The 20,816-nt window shown below is 36.2% G+C and overlaps 1 protein-coding gene across 1 annotated transcript in view; it reads right to left on the bottom strand.

The window, feature by feature from the left end:
* The window catches only part of TBCD (tubulin folding cofactor D), a 178,474-nt gene that overhangs the window by 144,298 nt on the left and 13,360 nt on the right, over positions 1–20,816 (bottom strand). The window contains exons 4-8 of the mRNA XM_032209501.1: positions 18,924–19,021; positions 18,304–18,405; positions 16,768–16,914; positions 16,052–16,107; positions 9,197–9,329 (exon numbers count right to left, since the gene is read on the bottom strand). Coding sequence (XP_032065392.1) covers positions 9,197–9,329; positions 16,052–16,107; positions 16,768–16,914; positions 18,304–18,405; positions 18,924–19,021 — 536 coding nt within the window. The remainder of the gene's footprint in view (positions 1–9,196; positions 9,330–16,051; positions 16,108–16,767; positions 16,915–18,303; positions 18,406–18,923; positions 19,022–20,816) is intronic.

Genomic DNA, 20,816 nt, shown 5'->3' with positions numbered 1-20,816 from the left:
GCAATTAAAGGAGAACCCTTAAATTCAACTGGCTAACACAGAATGGAGCAAAATATTTTAATATTGAACATACTGAACAATAATTGTGAACAATGAACTCAGAAGTTAATTTCAAGAATGTCTACCATTAAAGATAGACTGTATATAAATGATGTTATGGAACAGGAACAAGTTCTATCATAAAAGACTGAAACTGATTTGAATGTGGATTTTGAAATGATAAGTTAGAAGAATGCTATGGAAAAGGATAATACACTGGATATACCAGTGAAATCAGCTGATGATTTAATAATTAAAAGAGATATACAAATAACAAACTGAAGAGTGACTGTTCTAGATCCCTGGTAACCCTTTGCGGATTTTTGCTGAGCAAAAATGAAGCTTTAAAATTTTGTTTATAGTTAAGGGAAGAAGAGATAATTCGTTGCGTTAAGAGAAAATGATAAGTTAACTAAAATAGTTTATACTTGTTCTGATGAAGGGGGAAATCATTTCTTTAATATTTCTTTTCTTTTTATTTATTATATTCTTATTTTGTCTTTCTTTGTATTTTTCTTTTTATTCTTTTGCATTTTGTTTTTTGTTTTTTAAAATTTTTATTAGCTTTTATCTTTTCAAGTGAAAAAATGTATCTATCTCTATCTCTATCTCTATCTCTATCTCTATCTCTCTATCTCTCTATCTCTCTATCTATCTATCTATCTATCTATCTATCTATCTATCTATCTATCTATCTATCTATCTAATGAATACTCCTAAAAACTACAAGCCCATGCACTTTTCTTGGCAGCAATACAGAAGTGGTTTGCAATTAATGTCTTCCAGACAAGAATTTTGTTATACAATTAGTGAGAAGAGATTAAAAAGACAGAGTGAAACCAGCATAAAATGCTTACTATGCCTTATTTGAAATACTATTATAATGTAATTATACATAAACACCTGAATGTAAGAAAACTGTTTTTAAATTTAAATTTTATATCTATCTATTGGCTTTTTTCATTTTTATGTATTATAGCTGTACAGGTGTTCTGGAGAAATTATTCAATTATTTGAGTAACGTATTGGAGTTATCTGCTTTTTAATAAAATCTGCCGTTCCTTATTTTTATGTTTAGTATAATTTTATTGCTTCAAGTTATGGTAGCTACCCAGGATGCTTTATGAAAAGTTAACTATGTTTTTCAATAACTCGATCTAAACATTTTACTTTGAAAAATTGTGGATTTATAGCTTGTATTGTTAGTTGGGAAACTTACTCAAACATTTTTCAAACTGCCCTGCAGAGGAAGACACCACACACATACCCCTCAAAAAACAAACAAACAAACCCTATGCCAACCTATTTAATCTTTATTTAAATTACATTTGCTGAAAGAGAGTTAAATACAATGGGAGTGCAGTAGACAAAAAAGTACATCAACCATGGAAATCCACATTAAATCTACTAAAATCTCTCTTGGCATAGATTTGCCTAACATGTGACCAGGCCAAATATATCTCATCACAATATGAGTAAGGTTACTAAGTTCAGCTGTGCACCATAGGATCTGTGGTGCACAGGGTAGCAGGGCTTCCTGCTGTGGCGGCTGGCTGCTCTGTGGGACCTGAGGCAGCACCTCTCAGCAGCAGCAGCACTGGTGCTGAAGTACAGGCCAACGGGCAATGGCAGCCAGCAGAGACTGCTGAAGGGTCTACATCAGTCCCAGTTCCGCTGCTGAGGAGTGTCAGCATGGGAGCCAGAAGGGCAGGGATGAAGGGAAATAGTCGAGGGGGAGTTGAAGCACCCTGAGGTCATAAGTGTGGGGAGATTGCCAAGTATTCAAATCCTGAGATCATGAGGGTGTTGCAACAGCCATAACTTCAGGAAACAGGCACATGTTTCACTGCCCTAGCTTCAAAAAGTTGCTGAACAACTGGTCCTAATTCAAGGATTACCTTAAATTCAAGGATTATTCTTTGAGAAATATGCTCAAGTAAATGTGTCTAATTTTATAACAGCTAAATGATTTAATAAATACCATATAAATGATAAATAAATATTATATAGAGAGAATAAATAATATTGTACAGAAATTATTAGGAAGTATTTGTGGCTTGTTTCTGGAGGTGATTTAAAGGTATCTCTTTAAAAAATTTCTTTTACAACAACTAACATGAAAAAAAGTATAAGGCTTAAACAGAAGAAAACTATTAATTAGAAAATCAATAGGTTGATTTTGACTCTTGTTTAGAACCTTTAACATCCACAGAACTTCATGTTAAAAACATTAAAGTTCCAGTTGTATGCCTTGGGCATTTCTAAGTTACATCACATTTCTTTCGCATTTGTGGGGACATGTTACCCTAACCAACATGTTGAGAAGAATCCAGCTACCTCTCCTTTAAATAATTATAGTACCTACAAATTAGAGAAAACCATTGGCGTACCCTAGCAATAGAAAATATCAGATCTGGTTTTGTTGCTTTTGTAATAACATGATGCAAGATACAAACAAAAACTAGTTTCTTAGTAATCAGGGAAAAACCTGACACACCTCCTAATTGTCTGCATAACCCACGTAGACTTTGTCTTTGTAAGATGTAAGAATCAGCATTACCTCTGGGACATCTTCCCCAAGCTATACAAATCATCACTATTAAAAGTGGCATGATTACTTGGCAGCAGGCACATCTTACCGCCACAGAGATGAGAATCTGTAGTTACCCTTTGGCTCCAATAAACTATGAGCAACAGATATGCCCAACCTTAAGGGAGGATTGAAAACGCCATAATAATTACTCTTCAGCAGCTCTAAGAGGTCAAGTCGACATGTCATTGTTCCTAGGATTATTTGTTCACCTTACTTTACTTTAACAGAAGCACAACTAAACAACAAGAAAGGATCAAGTGGTAAACTAATATGAAAGTCCTCTGCCTCAAAAAAAAATTAAGTCCATGCTGTTTTGGAAAAGAAACATTTAAATGCTTCATTTAATCTGGTAACATTAGCATTCTGAGGATGTTTCACTGTCAACAAAGTATTTTGTATTCTCATATAATCTGGAAACTCTGGTTGAGATACAGAATGTGTTAGAAAGAGGAGAGGATAAAAAAGTCAAAATTGAGAAAGCAAGTAAACACATACAAAATCATCCTAGGATCTTCCTGCTGACCAGAACTTTGCCCAAGAAATGTAGACAAAATATATGGCACAAGCTAGGAAAGGGATTCGGTTAGGATGGTCAAAAACAAACAAAACAAAAATACTTTAACTAAGAGGGACCTTTAACACAAGGGACCTTTTTTCAGTTCAGATTGTTTCTTCTCTCTGCTTCTTCCAAACTTCCACTACTTTGACTGAAGGGGCACTACCTTCCATAGCAGCTAAAGGTGGCAAAAAGAATGGAAGGGGTGAGAAAATCCCCTTCTAGTATCTCCCTCAAGTTCATAGCCTACAGAAGCTAAATTGCAATTCTAATTGTTTACCTAAATATATTTATGTTTTGTAGTTACATTCTGTCTTTCTACTAGACCAGTGATGGAGAACCTTTTCGACACCGAGTGTGCAAACTGGAACGTGCATGCCTGTGTGCGTGTGCTGGAGTTCCCGAAGACCAGTTGTCCAGCACGCACATGCCTGTTTTTGGCCATTTTCCAGGCTGTTTTTGAGGCCTGATTTTTTGGCCAGTTTTAGGGCCATTTTCAGGCTGTTTTCTGGCACTCTGGCACTCACGAAGACCGAGAACCAGAAGAGCAGCTGGCGACAGCGCATGTGCCCACTGAGAGGGCTCTATGTGCCACCTCTGGCACGTGTGCTATAGGTTCACCATCATGGAACTAGACATTCAGAGCAGACACTCAACTTTATTTGCTCTTTCTTCCAGCAAAGTTTGCTAGAATTCTGTGACACAGGTTGGGCTGGGAATTTCTTACAGATAAGACAATTGTTTTAAACTATGTTTGCTGAACAAGCCGTAATAATCTGGTTTACAAATAAAGCTAATCCAAAAGGTAAACAAACAGCATTATAGTTCCATATTCTGGGTTAGTTGGTAATTGGTCCAAATCATCCAGTAAGCTTCATAATTGAATGGGAATTTAAACCAGTCTTCACTTCTAATCCAATCTTCCAACTGCTACATTGTAATAGCGTTTCCAAATTAAATGCTATAAAATTGAATTAAATACTACAAACATCTACTGAGCATTTCTATGAACAAGCTGATACAATTTATAGACAGAGAGGAAAGCTATTACGTGTAAAATATCTGAGATAGTGCTTTCAGTCAGAGCAGGCATTATTAAACTAGATGGATCTGTTGTCTGACTCAAAATAACACATTCCTATATTCCTAACTAAAATGAACACTCACATCCGAAATTTATCAATTCACAGAGATCAATTTGAATGAAAAAGATTTAATCCTGTGTAAAATAACCCTCTAAAATGGATCACACCTGAAGTGTGATTATAGCATGGAAATGCACTGCTAATAAAAAGGGAAAAATGCATGGTTCCTGTTTTAATGGCAAATTGAAAGGGCACAAGTAAGGGAGCAGCTTAGAAACCTATTCTACACTTCCCTAATTGACAGATATGTTCCCTAATTTTAAGTAAATAAAGGCAACAAAATTTCAGCTCACTGCTTGAAATCAAGATATTTACAATGAGTTAAAAGCTAGCAAAGGTTATGTTCAATACTCAGAGCTACAGATTTGTTTATGTGCCTTTAAGACTAAAAAACTGCATAGCAGGGCTATCTCTTACCTGAGGCATAATCTACAAGAGCACACAATTATTACCAAACAATAAGCTTGCAGAGAAAATGCCTTTCTTTGACGCAAATAAAAATAGTTCTGAAGATATGCTGTTTTACTTACTTACTAGCAAAGGTGCTTTATTTTAGCCCTATTACTCATATTTATATAGTGTATCTCTATTAAAATAAATTAACCATAACTTAAGTTTCTATGCCCCAGGCTAGATGAGAACATCCCTATCATGCAAGCTAGAGTGCTACACCCTGCAGGGCTAGCAAAACATTTATTAATATATGAGGCATGTTTAAAAGCAAGTCTATCAATCCAAAGACCAAAATCAGATGTTTCTTACAATTAGATAACCGGTAGGTTTGAAAGTGTGTGTGTGTGTGTGTGTGTAAACAAAGCATCTATATCAGAATCTCATGGCTAAACTACACAGAATACATAATATCAAAACTCATCTTCTAACTTTCATACAATGAAGATGCATATATAATAGACTGGGAGCTATTAATTAATAAAATCTGAGCAGATAATAAAGTAAGAATTTAACATTTTCCTCTCTTACTGCAGTCTGGAGTTTGGCTTGGTGTTTTTAAAATCTGTCTCATGATAAGCACCCACCCACCAGGCAGTTGTGAATCACTGATATAGTTAATGAAGGCAGGCATCACCAGTAAACATATAGAGCATACACTCCACAAGTAATGCTGCCTTTTAATTATAATGCAGACATGACATATTTGAAACCTGTACTTGAAAGAGATAAAAGTTGTGCTACCTGTTAGTAATACATTCTTTCACAACAGGTGTCCTATCAACAGGTGCAGAAGAACATTGTTGTGAAATGCACAGTGCATGTTTCAACAAGAACTGTCAGTATTTAGCAGCTTGCCTTAAAAGACAAATTGAACAGTAAAATAAAATCTTGCCACAACTAATTCAGGAAGAAATATTTATGGAGTGATTCTGATGTTTATATACTCAAATCTCTTGTCCTAAGAAAACATGTAACGATCAAAATAGGACATCTTGTATTCATTTGATGCATTGGTGGTTTAATTCCATGAGGTAAGAACCAGCTGGTAGTTTCTGTAATCAACTATACAAATAAGCATGGTTACTCAGTAAAATGATTTTTTTTAAATTTCAGGATTGGAAAGTAGAGATTTCCAAATTGCTAGCCCCCTGGAACTATTTTGAATTTCAGCTTAACCTTTGGAAGGTCACAAATACCTTGAACTCTGTTATACATCTCGTAAGGTATTAAAGAAAACTCACATAACCACAGCAGAAAGAAATATAAACAATCTCTGAGAGTTCACAAATTTTAGCTAAGGATGAATCACTTAGATATGAAAGTACTGCCTAAATAGCTCAGCAAATTGATATTATGAAATTATATCATTATACTGCATTTGACCATTATATATTTTAATAAGATCAATTTCTTACATAACAGCCAGTTCCATTTTTGTAAACTGTTTCACTGTAAATTTCAATCATCTTTCATACAGTATATGTTAAAACTATTTTTTACTTCAAACATTAAGGATCAGCTAAACTTTGAAATGTGAAATTACTATGTGACATCTGGCCTAGGACATTTATTATTCAAAATGTACTTCATGCAAAGAATTATATATTTCATCCAGTATTGTCAAGCCATTATACATCTGGCAATCTATAGTTTAAGATCTCAAATATTTTCAACTGATCTGATATCAAAACCACTACTGAACTTCAACACACAAGGTAAACTTAAACAAATGATTTTTTTCTTCAGCTTCAATATCACCTTCCTCTTATTCTCTAACAATTACCTTTATTCCACAAACATTCTAAATAGTACTGGAAAAAAATACTTTGAGGAAAAATATGAACTTTTGAGAGAGGAATATTTTTTTCCCCATCTACTAAAGGTAAAGGTTCCCCTTGCAACATATCTGCTAATCATTCCCGACTCTAAGGGGCGGTGCTCATCTCCTTTTCAAAACCGAAGAGCCAGCGCTGTCCAAAGATGTCTCTGTGGTCATGTGGCCAGCATGACTAGACGCCAAAGGCGCACGGAACTCTGTTACCTTCCCACCAAAGGTGGTACCTATTTTTCTACTTGGATTCCATCTACTAGTTACATTAAAATTTCAATAACTTCATGGACAGATGAGGACAATTGTTGTTTTCTTTTTAAAAAAGAAATTTCTAAATATTTATTTTCACATTATTTTAATGCAGACCACTAATTTCTGTTTGTTTCTCAGATATCCCAAGGTTGGACTAAGGTTGGACTATGTTATAACTAATGAAAAATAAATACTTGAAAATAGCCATTTCCTGTTATTTATACTTGTTCAAAACATGCTGGGATCACAAACACAATATTTTTGCAATTGAGAAGAACAGACCATGAAAGATCCAAAAGGATGGCCAAAACATCAAGCAAACTTTAGTTTCTATTACCATTTAACATTTTAAAGCCACAAAAATTGGGACATTAAGAATGGAAAACTTGATTAATATTCTATTTAAAACAATTTTGAGTTACATTTAAAATTAGCCTAATAAGCCAAACACTGTTATCTATCAGAAGATAACTATTGTAAAATTATACAATTATATGAATGGTAGTTGAATATAGTAATCAAAATTCATTTGATTTATATTTATAAGTTGTTTATTTCTTCGAAAATATTTTTCTAATACTGACTGCAATACTAGCTGTCCATTGCTTATAATATAACCTTTAATCATGAAAGGAAAAAATATTGAACACCCTCAAAAAGCATTTTTTTCCAAAGGAAAAATTAGTTAAATGAGCTACCAAATCAATAAAATTGCTCAATACTTGAGCCATTCCTGTAAAGGGAAATATCTTTATGAGCAAGGCTCTAGTTTCAAGAAAATTACATCTCATTCAAGTTTCGATTCAACTTGTTCAGTTTTCACCTGTTTCACTTAACATCTCTAATAACAGGTGGAATAAAACCACATAGAACAAAGATATGACTAATATTAAAGTAATATACATCCTACAAGTTTCATCAAGCAGCAACAGGCTTTGTTAAGTAGATGAGGAAAACTTTTAACTCTTAAAACTTTGCCAACATGAAATATAACATGTTTCTTTTTCTTCTTCTTTTAAAGAACAAAGAAAAGCACCTACGTGAGTTTTCTTTCTACTAATAGGAAAATTAGTTTCACTAATACTACAGTTTCACATAATCACATAAGATTTCTATAGTTGAAGATAGAGCAAGTAAGATTTTGTTTTTATTTTCTACCCTTGAGTTTAGAAAATAAACATGTGTACTTCAATCTGAGACCCAACCTGTTGAGATATGCCCCAACATACTAGCACATCATAAGCAGACAAAGCCCCCTACTCTAATACCTCTTTCAGTAGCTATTTAATGGCTGTAGTTTGTTCTTATTTGTAAAAGAACTCAATAAGTCAATGGTTTTAATAATGAACAAAGCAGAGGATGAATAGAAGAATATTGTTTTTTAATCATCTTCTTCATCACTGAATCCATTGTAATACACACAAAATGGATGTGATGGCTACACGTAATAGGCAGCTGGCCATAAAAACTTCACAAGTTTAGGCCAATATATAAAATATATTAATAAACCAAAAGTTTCTTAAAGTTAATAAGTAGCACATAAACTAGTTTTTCAGTTCAGGTATCATAGATTAGTAGTTGAATAAACCAAATGAGAAGTGTGAAAGCTACATATTGCAGGAAAGAGGGAGTACATAGGAATACATATCATTCTCATACTAGTGATCAATGTACTACTATATGTTATATTGAGATGTCTAACTCTTTATTTCAGCTGGTTTGTAAATAGTGTCACATTCAAAACTAAATAAGTGACTAAGTAATAATGTCCATGAATGATTATTATCTAAATCTATTTGTCAGTTGATATGTGCAATCCTTTGTCTTGTTTAACTTTTGCAACAAAAATAAATATTCTTTAGGGACGTTGCATCTTATACTGCTGGAGAGTGACTGGTCGAGCTAGCGAGTGGGATCAAATGAGGAGTTAGTCTAGAATCCCTACATAAGGATAAGAGGTTGAGGTCTGACTGCCCTTGAAGCAAACCACCAGTCTAAGAAGATTTCTGTATTATAGGCTTGCACATACTATAAATAGCTAATTGAACTCTTTTTGAGTGTGGATCTGATGGTTTATGTCTGACACATATGGGCCCAAAGAGCTCCAGTACTTTTCATCATTTACACGGTAAGACCTTTGCAGATTTCCCTTGCCAGATACACTGACGCCTTCTCCGATACAACTAAGAGTAGCAGAGGAATTTTGTTCTGTGTCCTGGCAGCCACATATAATTTGGAAATACTTCCAACAATTAAGGGAGTTGCCACAGTTAAAAATAGCATTTAAAAAAGAAAAAATGGGATTATCTTTGAAAACAATTGTTTACCAGGGCTTGAAGCATGCCATCCATTACAAAAGTCCCCTCAATGGTCTGAAAAGAGGATTTAGATAATGTTGAAAGGGTCCAATCCAGGAAGTCTGCCATTCTTTTTTGTCTGACATCAGGGCGGGTAATAAACCTACATACAAAGAAAAAGTACACACGTTGCAAGTTACCTATTCAGAGCAATTCAACTGGTAACAAATTTTTCCTATTAGCCAAACTGGTTTTTTTTTCCTGAAGGCAATTGTCCAATGGATGCTTTCCAACATATTTCAATTGGAAACATTCCAATGTCAGTTCTTTAACTCTATCTTTTCTAAAGAAGGTCATAATGCAGAAATATGAATTGTCACAGTACACATCAAATCATCTTGAAATGGTGGAGGAAAGGAAAATAGAAATTCAATTTCTATCATTTTTTTGAAAATAGGCTTTAAAATATATATTTCCCATGTTCCCATAACACAATTTTCAGAAAAGAAGTAACTTTCTCCAAATCTTTTTTTCCTATTAGTAGGGAAGATAAATCTTCCTCAAGCTGATCTCAATGCAGAGTGATTCTATGGACACATTCATATAGTTTTCTTGGTAGGAATATGGAATTTATTGAATGGTTATTGAACCCTTTGAATGGTGTGGGAGTAGGAATGGATTTCCAGAGAAAAAAATGCAGACTACAGGACTCAGATGACCCTGAGGACACAGATACACTTCCAAGTGCTTCAACGAATCCTTCCATTCCCCACTATCCTGTCGGAACTGAAGAAGCTTCTTGGATGAGAAGCAAAACGTCTTCAAAAGAAAAAAACAAGAAAGTCCAGTTGCCTCCTGAAAAAGCACCTTTGGGACAATATGGAAGTTATTTGTAATTACCTTCTTCCTGTTTTTTGCTTTTTGGATTTCTTTTACCTTTCCCAATTAGCTTACAGTTCAGAAATGTCCTGATGATTTCCCATTCAAATATTAATGTCCAACCCTGAGGTTGTTGTTTTTTTCTAATTAGCTAAGTTTGCATGGACCTAGCTTTTATATAATGCCATCTAGTGTGACATTATATAAAAGCTAGCAGCAAAATGAGGAAGGCTGACTCTGCTTTTTTCCAGTTCAAGGATTGCTAAGGAAATTTGGAAATTACCTGATCCTGGAAGTTAAGCAGATTCAAACCTGAACTATACTTATATTGTATGCAAATTGATCTTTATTAGAAAGCCAATATTGTTATGGTATTGGTCTGTCCCCAAGTAGACCAACATTCTAATTTATTCATAACTACAAAAGCTCACTTAATTGACTTTAAGCCAATTATTCTCTTTCAGTTCAATCTACCTCAAATGGTTACATTATAGGGAAAAATGGGCAAGGATGGAGGGGGGGATACTATGTATCTTGGGATCCTCTATGAAAAGTCGGATATAAAGATAATGTAAAATAAATAAATAAACCCCAGGAACAAAAGATAAATTTTAAATGTGATTCTTCCAAATGAATGGTATAGGAAACTTGGATGAAAAGTCTGATTTCTGGGGTATTTTTTTAACAAAAGCAACATTAATGTGGATTATGGGCTTCAATTATGCTGTATTGTTTTATCAAATATATTTTCAGTAGATTTGCAATAATTCCAGTAGATCCAAAGCAATATATAAAGTTATTTGCACAAATGTCTTGAAGTTCCCACTAGATATCACTAAAAGCATTGCAATATGCCTTTGCACTTAACATAAATTGTGCGCATTTCAAAAATGACAATGGAAGACACTTCCTGTGAGACCATGGCATCTCAAATGTCTCTGCCAAAGCAGGGCAGTGTTTATGGAATATATCAGTGGCTGATGCTGGATCCTGGATGGTGGAAATCTCTCCAGAAAAAGAAGAGATTGTGAGATTGCCCACATGTACCCTGGACAGCTGCTCCTGCTTAGACTACAAGAACTGAGGTTTTTCGGTTATTTGTGAGTTGAACAACTGGGAATTGAGAGAATATTCCACCCAAGCTCACAGTTGTAATACAGCTCAATCAAGTCCCATTTCTTAATTACCTTTGGAATTACTTTTTACTACTTTTGAAATAATCCTTTGTGAAATATATTTTGAATGCAAATTTAAGGATTTAGAAAAATATTACTTTTTGAAATAAAAAGCAAAAAAGATGTACAGAGTGTTGATGTTGGAAGGTTCTAAATGGATTAAAGGGCCAGACGGATTTGAAATAAGAATATAAAATTAATTATAAGAAATTTTCTCAAGGAAAATTGCAGTTGTTTTGGAAAACCATGATAATATAGGACTGTGAATGTTGCACACTAGAGGGAAGTAGAAGAAATTAAAGATGACAATTAATGAAGTAGGATAATCAGATTTGACACACTAGAATAAATGGAGCAAATACTTAACAGTGGATCTTTGTGGAGACTTGTGAACAATAGAGTTGGAAATTAATTTTAAGAATATGCAAATGTTCTAACAAAAGAAGAACAAGCTATACCAGATAATAGATTATTTTTAATATGCATTTAAACATGATAAGTTACAAGAATGATATAGAAATGTATGGAGGGTATACTGAATATACAAATGAAACTGGATGAGGTCTTGATATTTGAAAAAGAGAAATTAAGTATTAAAACAGAAAATTTTCGATAATTTTTTTTACTAGATTTACAAAGAGATCTGTTAAAATTTTGAAGGATATTCTGAGAGGAGACCAAGAGAAGATGTAAAGAAATCAGATATGGGAAGAAAAAAACATTTGTTATATTTTAAGAAAAGGTGATGTTACTAAAATTATTTGTACTTGTCATAATGAAGAGGGAAGTTACTTCTTTTTTGTTTTTTGTTTATATTTTATTTCTTTTTCTGCTCTTTCCATTTTTCCTTTTCAATTTTATTTTTTGTAGTCTCTATTCATTTTTATTTTTTATCATTGTAAACTTTAACAGAAATTATTTTTAAACTGATTTGGAAGATTTGCTTCAAATCTCATTAAGTATAACAGTTCTCACTTATTCATTAAGATATACACATGTTTTCCAACCTTGCACAGAAACTTAGAAAAAATTGGATGCTTTAATGAAAAGCAGAGATATAGTGTAATTGCTGTAATTAAGATCCAAAGACTTTTGAACAATTTTCAAACAATGTGACCCTAGATTATATGTTCATATTCTGTGAAATTCTACATAAAATGTTTTTAAAACCACATTTTAATATATAGAACTAAGCTGTAACTTCTGAGGAATTTCGCCAATGTAATTTTTTAAAAAAAGCATTATTAGATGTAGTTATAAAGCATTATTAAAATAATTTATAAATCTATTTATTTGTAAGGCCACTTGATTTATAACAACTCTGGGTGACAAACAATAAACATGGATTGCAAAAAATAATTAGCTAAAGAAAAAGCAAACAACAACCCACATCAGGTAATTTTGTTGCTAATTTGAAACAAATAGTGTGGAGGGAAGAGGAAGAGTTGAGCTACTGAAATTATTTAACAAACTAGCTGTACCCGGCCACGCGTTGCTATGGCCCAGTCTGGGTGTAGTGGGGCGGCAGGTGGGTGCTGCCATTGGTCAGGACTCGGGGCTGCTGGGCCGGGCGAGGCTGGTTGGGGGAGACGGCGCCAGGGCTGTCGGCCTCGTGGAAGTTATTGAGCATCTCCTCGGAGGAGCTGCGCTCGGGCTCCCCCAAGTCGTTGGCCCGGGAGAGTGAAACGTCCAGGATCTCAGAGGAGAAGTCCTCGGTGTGCCACCTCACGGGGCACCTAGGGGCTGCCCCAGCCCCGCTGCACCTCAGGCCGGAGATCGGAGCCGCCTTGGCGAGGCCATAGCTGGCTCACTGTGAGGGTGTGTGTGGAGAGCGCGCATGGGCCGGCCGGGCTGAGGAGACGCTCCGCCTCCGCCTCCTCTCGAGCTCTGCTGGGTTGGCCGGGGATAGGCCAGCTTAAGGGCGGGGGGAGGCAGCCGAGAGATGGCACAGGTGGCACCCTGCTGCAGACAGCAAAGTCCCGGTGGGAAGGGAGAGGAGAGAGGGGAGGGGGAGGCCGAAGGGCTTCAGTTCCGTTTGGCAGAAATGGCAGAAACTCGTCAGAGGAGGAGCGGAAAGGGGAAAGGGTGTGTCCATAGCCCAGCCACACATATAAAGGGACCGTCAGGACGAAGCTGGAGAGAGGCCAAACTGTTCTGAATATACTATACTCACTAAATGAACACTATGGTAAACAACACAGCTCAATTCCAACACAATGTCACACAAAATAATTAAATCAAAATGAAAATAAATCAAAATCTATGAAAATTCAATATAACAATGCAATCGGAAACATTGAAATGGAATCATGAAATATTTAGTATAGCATGTGTTGCTTTTACGTCCACCAGATGGTGCTGGAAACATTGAAATGGATTCATGAAATATTTAGTATAGCGTGTGTTGCTTTTACGTCCACCAGATGGTGCTGGTTTTCAAAAAAGCATGTTTTTACAAAAAATCACGTTTTTACCTGTCACAGGTATGGCATCTATATAATATACATTCACATATTCAAATGCAATGTTGTGTCAAAATTTCAAAGCAATCGGTGAAGAACTTTCGGAGATTAGCGATTTTGAACAAATAACCATTATTTTTATTTATATAGATGTTGACGTTATGTCAAAACTTTTAATTGTTCTGCATACTCTTAATACAACAGAGAAATGCATTTGATTTGTTTACTGATCTATCTTTTATTGCAGTCTCAAATTATCCCATTTGGACACATTATGCAAGACCAAGCTCTCTAGAGATGGTTCTAATGCTGGAAAGAAGATTATGACCAGCAAAAAAAGGTCTCAATTACAGTGGTAAGAGGTCCACGGTTAGAAGATCTGAAATACCTGATTAGGAACAGGTCATCATGGAGGAAATCTGTCATTACTAAAAGTCAACACCAACTTGATGGATGGTTATGATGATGATGCTTTACAGTATTTACTGACTCTTATTAACATAAAAAGAATCCTATTAAGACAGATGATTTGATAGAAATTTCTAATAACCCAGCTAATGCATCTCTCTTTTTACCACAGTTATGAAAAGTACTGTATTTAATTTGGAATAACTGATTAATTTTCCATGGTACTGAAATATTTGAATGTCTTTTACATGTACACTTATTTCTTATAGTAATAGTGCAGCACTTTAAAGACTGCAGCCAGGACAATATCACTAAAAGGGGTGGGGGAGGTATCAATATACTCCAAGGATGCTCAAATAAACCAATATTTGTGGGATGGGGATGGGGAAGAGGAGATGAAGAATCAGTCATATGTGATCTGATTACACTTAGTTGTCTCCGAAAGCCATGCAATTGTGGGAGTTAATCAGAAAACATTAAGAAAAATGACAATGTTAAGGATTTAAGTTATCTTTCTTAGGCTCTCTTACTTATAACAAAGCTTAAAATGGTAGCCATCATGGCTGGCAGGATTTTCTCCCATTCTACCCTCCGACAGCACAGGTGGAGACTAAGAAAACCTCATAGTAATCTTTCTTGGAAGCAGAGTGACTCCAAGAAACTATGTCTACCACCTTCACTAAGAAAAAGAAACAAGTCTGAGGGCTCCATATTTCTACATGTTTTGTTACCCAAACTTGGTGACTACAACCTGATTTCCCCATCCTTCGTTAAACATATAAATAGCATTTACACACAGAGGCACACCGGCCTACACAACATACTGTCACTGACAAATTTGCCATATTGTCATTGCTATTGGCAGGGGTCGCATATAAAAATACTTTTACGCAACTTTGGCCCTGAGAGAATTCTGAAGGCTTACCCCTTCTTTATATCCCTTCTTCGACATACGACTATAATAGAGTCTGACCATTATGATTGTATGTCAACAAATTTTACAATCTTTTTTATGGCGGTCATTAAGCAAATGTGGTGATCATTAAGCGAATCAATGATTCTGCATGAGCATGGTTTTGCCGAAAATCCGAAGAAACCGCTGGTTTTTGGCAAAACCTTCATAAAACATGATCACATATATCCCAGATGCTGCAAATGGCCATAAAGGTGGCTATTCTGCCAAGCACCCAAAGTTCAGTCAAATGACCATGAAAAAAACCTGGCCATCGGAACTTCAATCCCCTTTCTGGGATCATAACTTGACCAGTGGCTAAAGGGATGATCTTAAGTCAAGGATTATCTTAATGAAGAAAACAGGAGTTGGCATTATTAATAAACTTACTTTTTGCCCTGAAGCTAATTCTCTTGCTGCTATTGTGTATATTGACTTACTATATTTTTCAGCATATAATACCAGCGAATGTTGCCCACCCATCTGCTGGCCCCCACCCTTTGGCTATTTTTTGCCTCTGTGCATCACGTTTTTGGCCTCCGCAACTCCAATTTTAGACCCATTCCAGGCTGCGGGGATACCCACAGCACATCACCGCAGATAGCCGCCTCTGCGTGTTGCATTTTTGGTCTCCACGCGCCATGTTTTTGGCCTCCGTATGCCTCATTTTTTGCCTCCACACGTTGCATTTCTGGACCACTCCAAGCAGCAGGAATTGGCGATGGCAACAGCATGCTGAAGCTGACCAGGCTGTTTGCTGTTTGCTGCAAGGACACTAGCCAGGTGAATACCGATGGATGCAGGTATGCAGATGCAGAATTTTTTTTCTTGTTTTTCTCCCCCAAAACTAATGTGTGTCTTATACTCCATAGTGTCTTATACTCCAAAAAATATGGTAAGTGCTTATGTATTCATGTTGCAAATGTATTTTAACAAATAAGTCTAGCCTTATTGATAATGTTTTTTTTTTTAAGTTTCACATTTTTCTCTATCAGCATAAGAAACTTACTTTGAGACCAGGACTGCAGCTGCATCACGAGACTTATCACTTACAACAAGGTATGACTAAAAATAAGAAGAGATTTGAATTGCATTTTATTATATTAAAATTGATCATACAAAGTAAATTATATAAACAAAATTCAGTGTGTGTGTGTGTGTGTGTGTGTGTGTGTGTGTGTGTGTGTGTGTACGGAAATCAAGATGGATGAAAAGTTGAAATTTGAGAAGGATAATTTTAAAAACTACATTCCTATATAGAATGTTAAGCTAGCATATAAATAAACTGCCAAAAAGTCTGCAAAATTCAAAGATGTGGAGGATAGGCACTTGTAAACAAAACTGTCTTCAAAATTGCTTTAGGAACAGTTTATTTTAATTGCCCACTGCATTTTCTTTTTCAACATTTATATGCATAGAATCAGAAAATGCATGTTTCTAAACAAAATACTTGTTTTAAACTCTGCAACACTCTACAGTGTTAGTAAAGGATCATGAATTAGAAAATAAAGTATGCAATATCAAAATAAACGACACCTTCGTTATCAAAGCTGATTCTATAAATGAGATTTCCCTCCCCCATCAGTATACAATAAGTTTGAATGATTATTATGATAATTTGTGTAACAGGATTAAGCAGGAAAAAAACTATGTTTAAGTTACAATCACGTTTTTAAAGTGAAAGAAACCATTCTATAAATCATGATTTTATGCAATTATACCTACTTTTGCTACTGCCAGAATTCGATCCATTGTTGATACACGAGGGCATCCTTCTACAGAAGAGATATTTCCATCTAGCCGTGCCAAATCAAATGGGATCAAACATGTTACAGATAACCACAACAAGAGCATGTAACGAGTCTCCCAGGTCTAGCAAGACAGAAAAAGAATAAAATACATAGTGAATGCTCTCAGAAAACTTCCAGTGTACAGTGTAAAAACTATTTCTACTTGCAAAATCGCGATAGAAAATTATCTAGATAATAAATTAAGACAAATATGAGAAAAAGGGAGGTATATTTGGTTCTATTAGGATATGGATTGTGTTGAACCCAAAGAAAATATAAACATAAACACTAGCGTTTTGAAAAGATACTTTGAATGCAAAACGTTTCAATCACTTGGAATAGCTTGATACAAACTGTTCAAAGCTCAAGATATTTTGTATTTGATCTATTTTGTTTATCTCTCGCATAGATCCATTAGTAGATAAAGCACTTTTGCCATTCTGTTAAATTTTATCAAGTTAAAAGTTAATAGCTGGTAATTTTCAAACTACAACTCAAAAACAAAAAAATATTGTGACAACTGTATGCTTTTAAGCAAAATAATCAGCATTCATCAAAGCCAACCTAGATAGCATGTTACCTAGTAACAATTATTGAATCTAAACTTAGCTTGTGAGTGGGGCAGATTGTGTCTCATCATCCTAATATTGTATTTGCCTTCTGGTAAGGTTGCACCATTGGAAAGGCATCATAATATGCAAATAGAATAGGCTTGTATTCAAGCAATATAAATGAAAGCAAAGATATACTCTGATACATCAATTGCACTAATACAAATCTAACAATAGTTCTCAACAAAAGGTGCAAAGAAAGGACAGGATAGGTACAAAGATAAGTACATAAAATATTTTAAAGATCAATACATAACGATGCTCATCTCCGTTTCAAAGCCAAAGAGCCAGCACTGCCTGAAGATGTCTCCATGGTCATGTAGCCGGCATGACTAAACGCCAAAGGCACACGGAATGCTGTTACCTTTCCCACCAAAGGTGGTTCCTATTTTTCTACTTGCATTTTTACATGCTTTCAAACTGCTAGGTTGGCAGAAGTTGGGACAAGTAACAGGAGCTCACTCCGTTATGCGGTGCTAGGGATTCGAACCGCTGAAGTGCCGATCTTTCTGATTGACAAGCTCAGTGTCTTAGCCACTGAGCCACCATGTCCCTTGATCAATACATAGCAAGGACAAAATATTCTTTAAATCTCTATACACATGCAAGCATACAAAATGTCAAAATTCAGCCATTTAAATGGCTGGGAGATAAAGACAAGACATTCTAACAGAAACTAACACCACAACTGAAAACATCTCTCCCCTCTAAAAAATGGATGGCTACATAAATGAATGTATAAAGCAGTTCATTCATTATAATCTCTGTAGTAATATTGACAGTAAAACCAAAGCTTGCTAATGCTTCAGCAGTCTGCTTTCAATGGGGACAGTGACAGCTATAATGGAATGATAGCATACCTCATATTCTTTTGGATTCTGAGCTACAAGCATATCTAGAACAGGCTGTACATCTGCTACTTCATGAGGAAATAATCGCAATAAGGTTTTATATCCTCGTACCTAGGTGAACAAAAGCATTTGCATTATAATGATTCATCTCCCTTTATGGAAATGTAAAAATGAATTCAATTGTTTAATTAATATTTGACATCGCACCGGTTCTCAAGCTCAAGGAAGCTTTCAAGTTATGCATTTGCAATACAATAGGCAAACAGTTAATATTTATGTAATCAATACAATGATAAAAGTCACAAAGTATCAATAATAATAGTAGAAATATAAAGTGATTACAGTTAAACTGCTTATATGTAAGGATCTAATAAAAAGAGGGAGTTTTTAGGCTCTGTGGAGTTTATTTAAGGACTACTAACTTTTCAGTTGCAAACTATGAAAGAGCAATTCTATAAAGCTTAGTCCTTTATGATTATATCCTCTCCACAAACCACTGCAAAAGTAGACTCAGAAGTCTAAACCGCTCATTTGACAATAACTATATTATGAATGACTGTCCCACTTTTATCTAATTTGAGAATATAGCAGTAAATCCATATTACTATTATATTAAAAAATTATTTTACCTTTGAAATAATGTAGAGAAACTGAAAGGCTAGATGAATTAGAAGAGGAGGAGATGCTTCATGTCGGATAATATTTAGCAACAAATTCAACATCCACTCTAGAGAAAACATAGGGAAATAGGTAAGGTGATAAAAGAAAAGTTACTTGACTTTTTTGTCTCCCGCTAAACAGACTCACAAATAAGTATCAGAATGGATTACCTAATTTGTTTCATGGAAATCACATGTTGTTGTTTCTATCTGACACAGTGGCTTTCTTCAGATATATGAAATGTTGACACATAGTAGAGGGAGAGATTGGATTTATTCCCTACCACCCAAAGGGAAGAGCCAGAGCCAAGTTTGAAGAGAATGACCATTGGTTTACCTGAAGGGTCGTTTTCTGCGCGTTGCAAAGGAGAGTCCAAGCATGGGTTAAATACAGCCAATCTGCCCAGGACTGAATTGAAACTTTAAGCCATGCCTCTGGTGCTGACCATTATCAGTTTTTTTCAATGAAGGCGTGGAACTGTTGTGCGCTGAAAATTCCGATAACAAATCCAAAGAACCATTCCAAAAAACAAGTCTGCAACTATATCCATATGGTCAGTCCAAAAGGTCTGCACAGAATAGCAGAGTTAGACCCCAGGATGGGGTTGGACTCTCCTTCGCAGCGCCCAGAAAACAACCCTTCAGGTAAGACAATGGTCATTTTCCTGGGCGCTGCTTGGAGAGTCCAAGCATGGGACATACCCAAGCTAAATGTCACTAGGGCAAGAAACTGTCGAGTTCAGGGTCTCTCCGCTGGTATGAATGCCCTGAAGGACTCATCTCCCAAAAGCCCCCTCCGCAGAAGCAAATTTGTCCAGTTTATAGTTACGAATGAACGGAGACAAGGAAGTCCAAATGGCCACCCTGCAAATCTCCTCTATCGGTGCCTGGGTGGCCCAGCCCGCCATGGTAGCGACGCTCCTTGTAGAATGTGCAGTGATATGGCAAGGCACCAGTTTGGACTGGAGAACGTGGGCGAGAGTAATGCATGCCCGTAACCAACGTCCGATGGTAGACGAGGAAACTTTCCGACCTTGGGATGCAGGTTGAAAAGAAACAAAAAGCGATTCAAAATGCTGTGCGCTTGATGTATTTATGAAGCATTCTACGAACATCAAGTATGTGCCATCTTTTCTCCTTAGTATTTTTGGGATGTGGGCAAAAATCCTGAAGAATGATCTCCTGGGCCCGATGGAACCAGGAGTTGATTTTGGGAATAAATGTCAGGTCCAGTCAGAGGATCACCCTGTCTGGTTGTATCAAGCACAGGTCCTCCTGAACCGACAGGGCTGCCAACTCCGAAATACACCGCACAGAAGTGATGGCAATCAAGAAGGCGGTTTTGAAAGTCAAATGTTTAAGTCTGGCAGATCAAAGCGGCTCAAATGGTGGGCCAATCAGGGCCCGTAACACAACATTGAAGTCCCATGACAGGTACCTGTGGACAACCGGGGGGCCTCAGGTTGGTCGCACCCACAGGAAACTACGAATAGTGGGGTAGCAACCAAGAGACGAATGTTCATCCGGAGCAAGAATTGTGGATAACGCAGCCACCTGACACCTGAGTGTATTAGGCCCTGATCTAGTCCATCTTGCAAGTAGTCCAATATCTGTGGAATCGTAGCCGAGGTTGCCGTCACACTATGAGTTGTACAACAGGTGTCAAAAGATCTCCAAGTGGCATTGTATATCTTGGTCAAGGAGGGCCGTCTGGACGCCTGAATGGTGTGGATGACCTTGGTGGAGTCTGCCCCTGCTCAGGAGGTCCCTCTCAAGTGCCAGACAGCCAGCCGTAGCCATTGGCGCTCTGGATGTTGCAGTGGCCTCTGGCTGAGAGAGACCTCGTGTTGGGGAATCCGTCAT

Source organism: Thamnophis elegans, chromosome 2, assembly GCF_009769535.1.
Source record: "Thamnophis elegans isolate rThaEle1 chromosome 2, rThaEle1.pri, whole genome shotgun sequence".
NCBI classification, from domain to species: Eukaryota; Metazoa; Chordata; class Lepidosauria; order Squamata; family Colubridae; genus Thamnophis; species Thamnophis elegans.
This window is presented reverse-complemented; position numbering and strand designations above follow the sequence as displayed.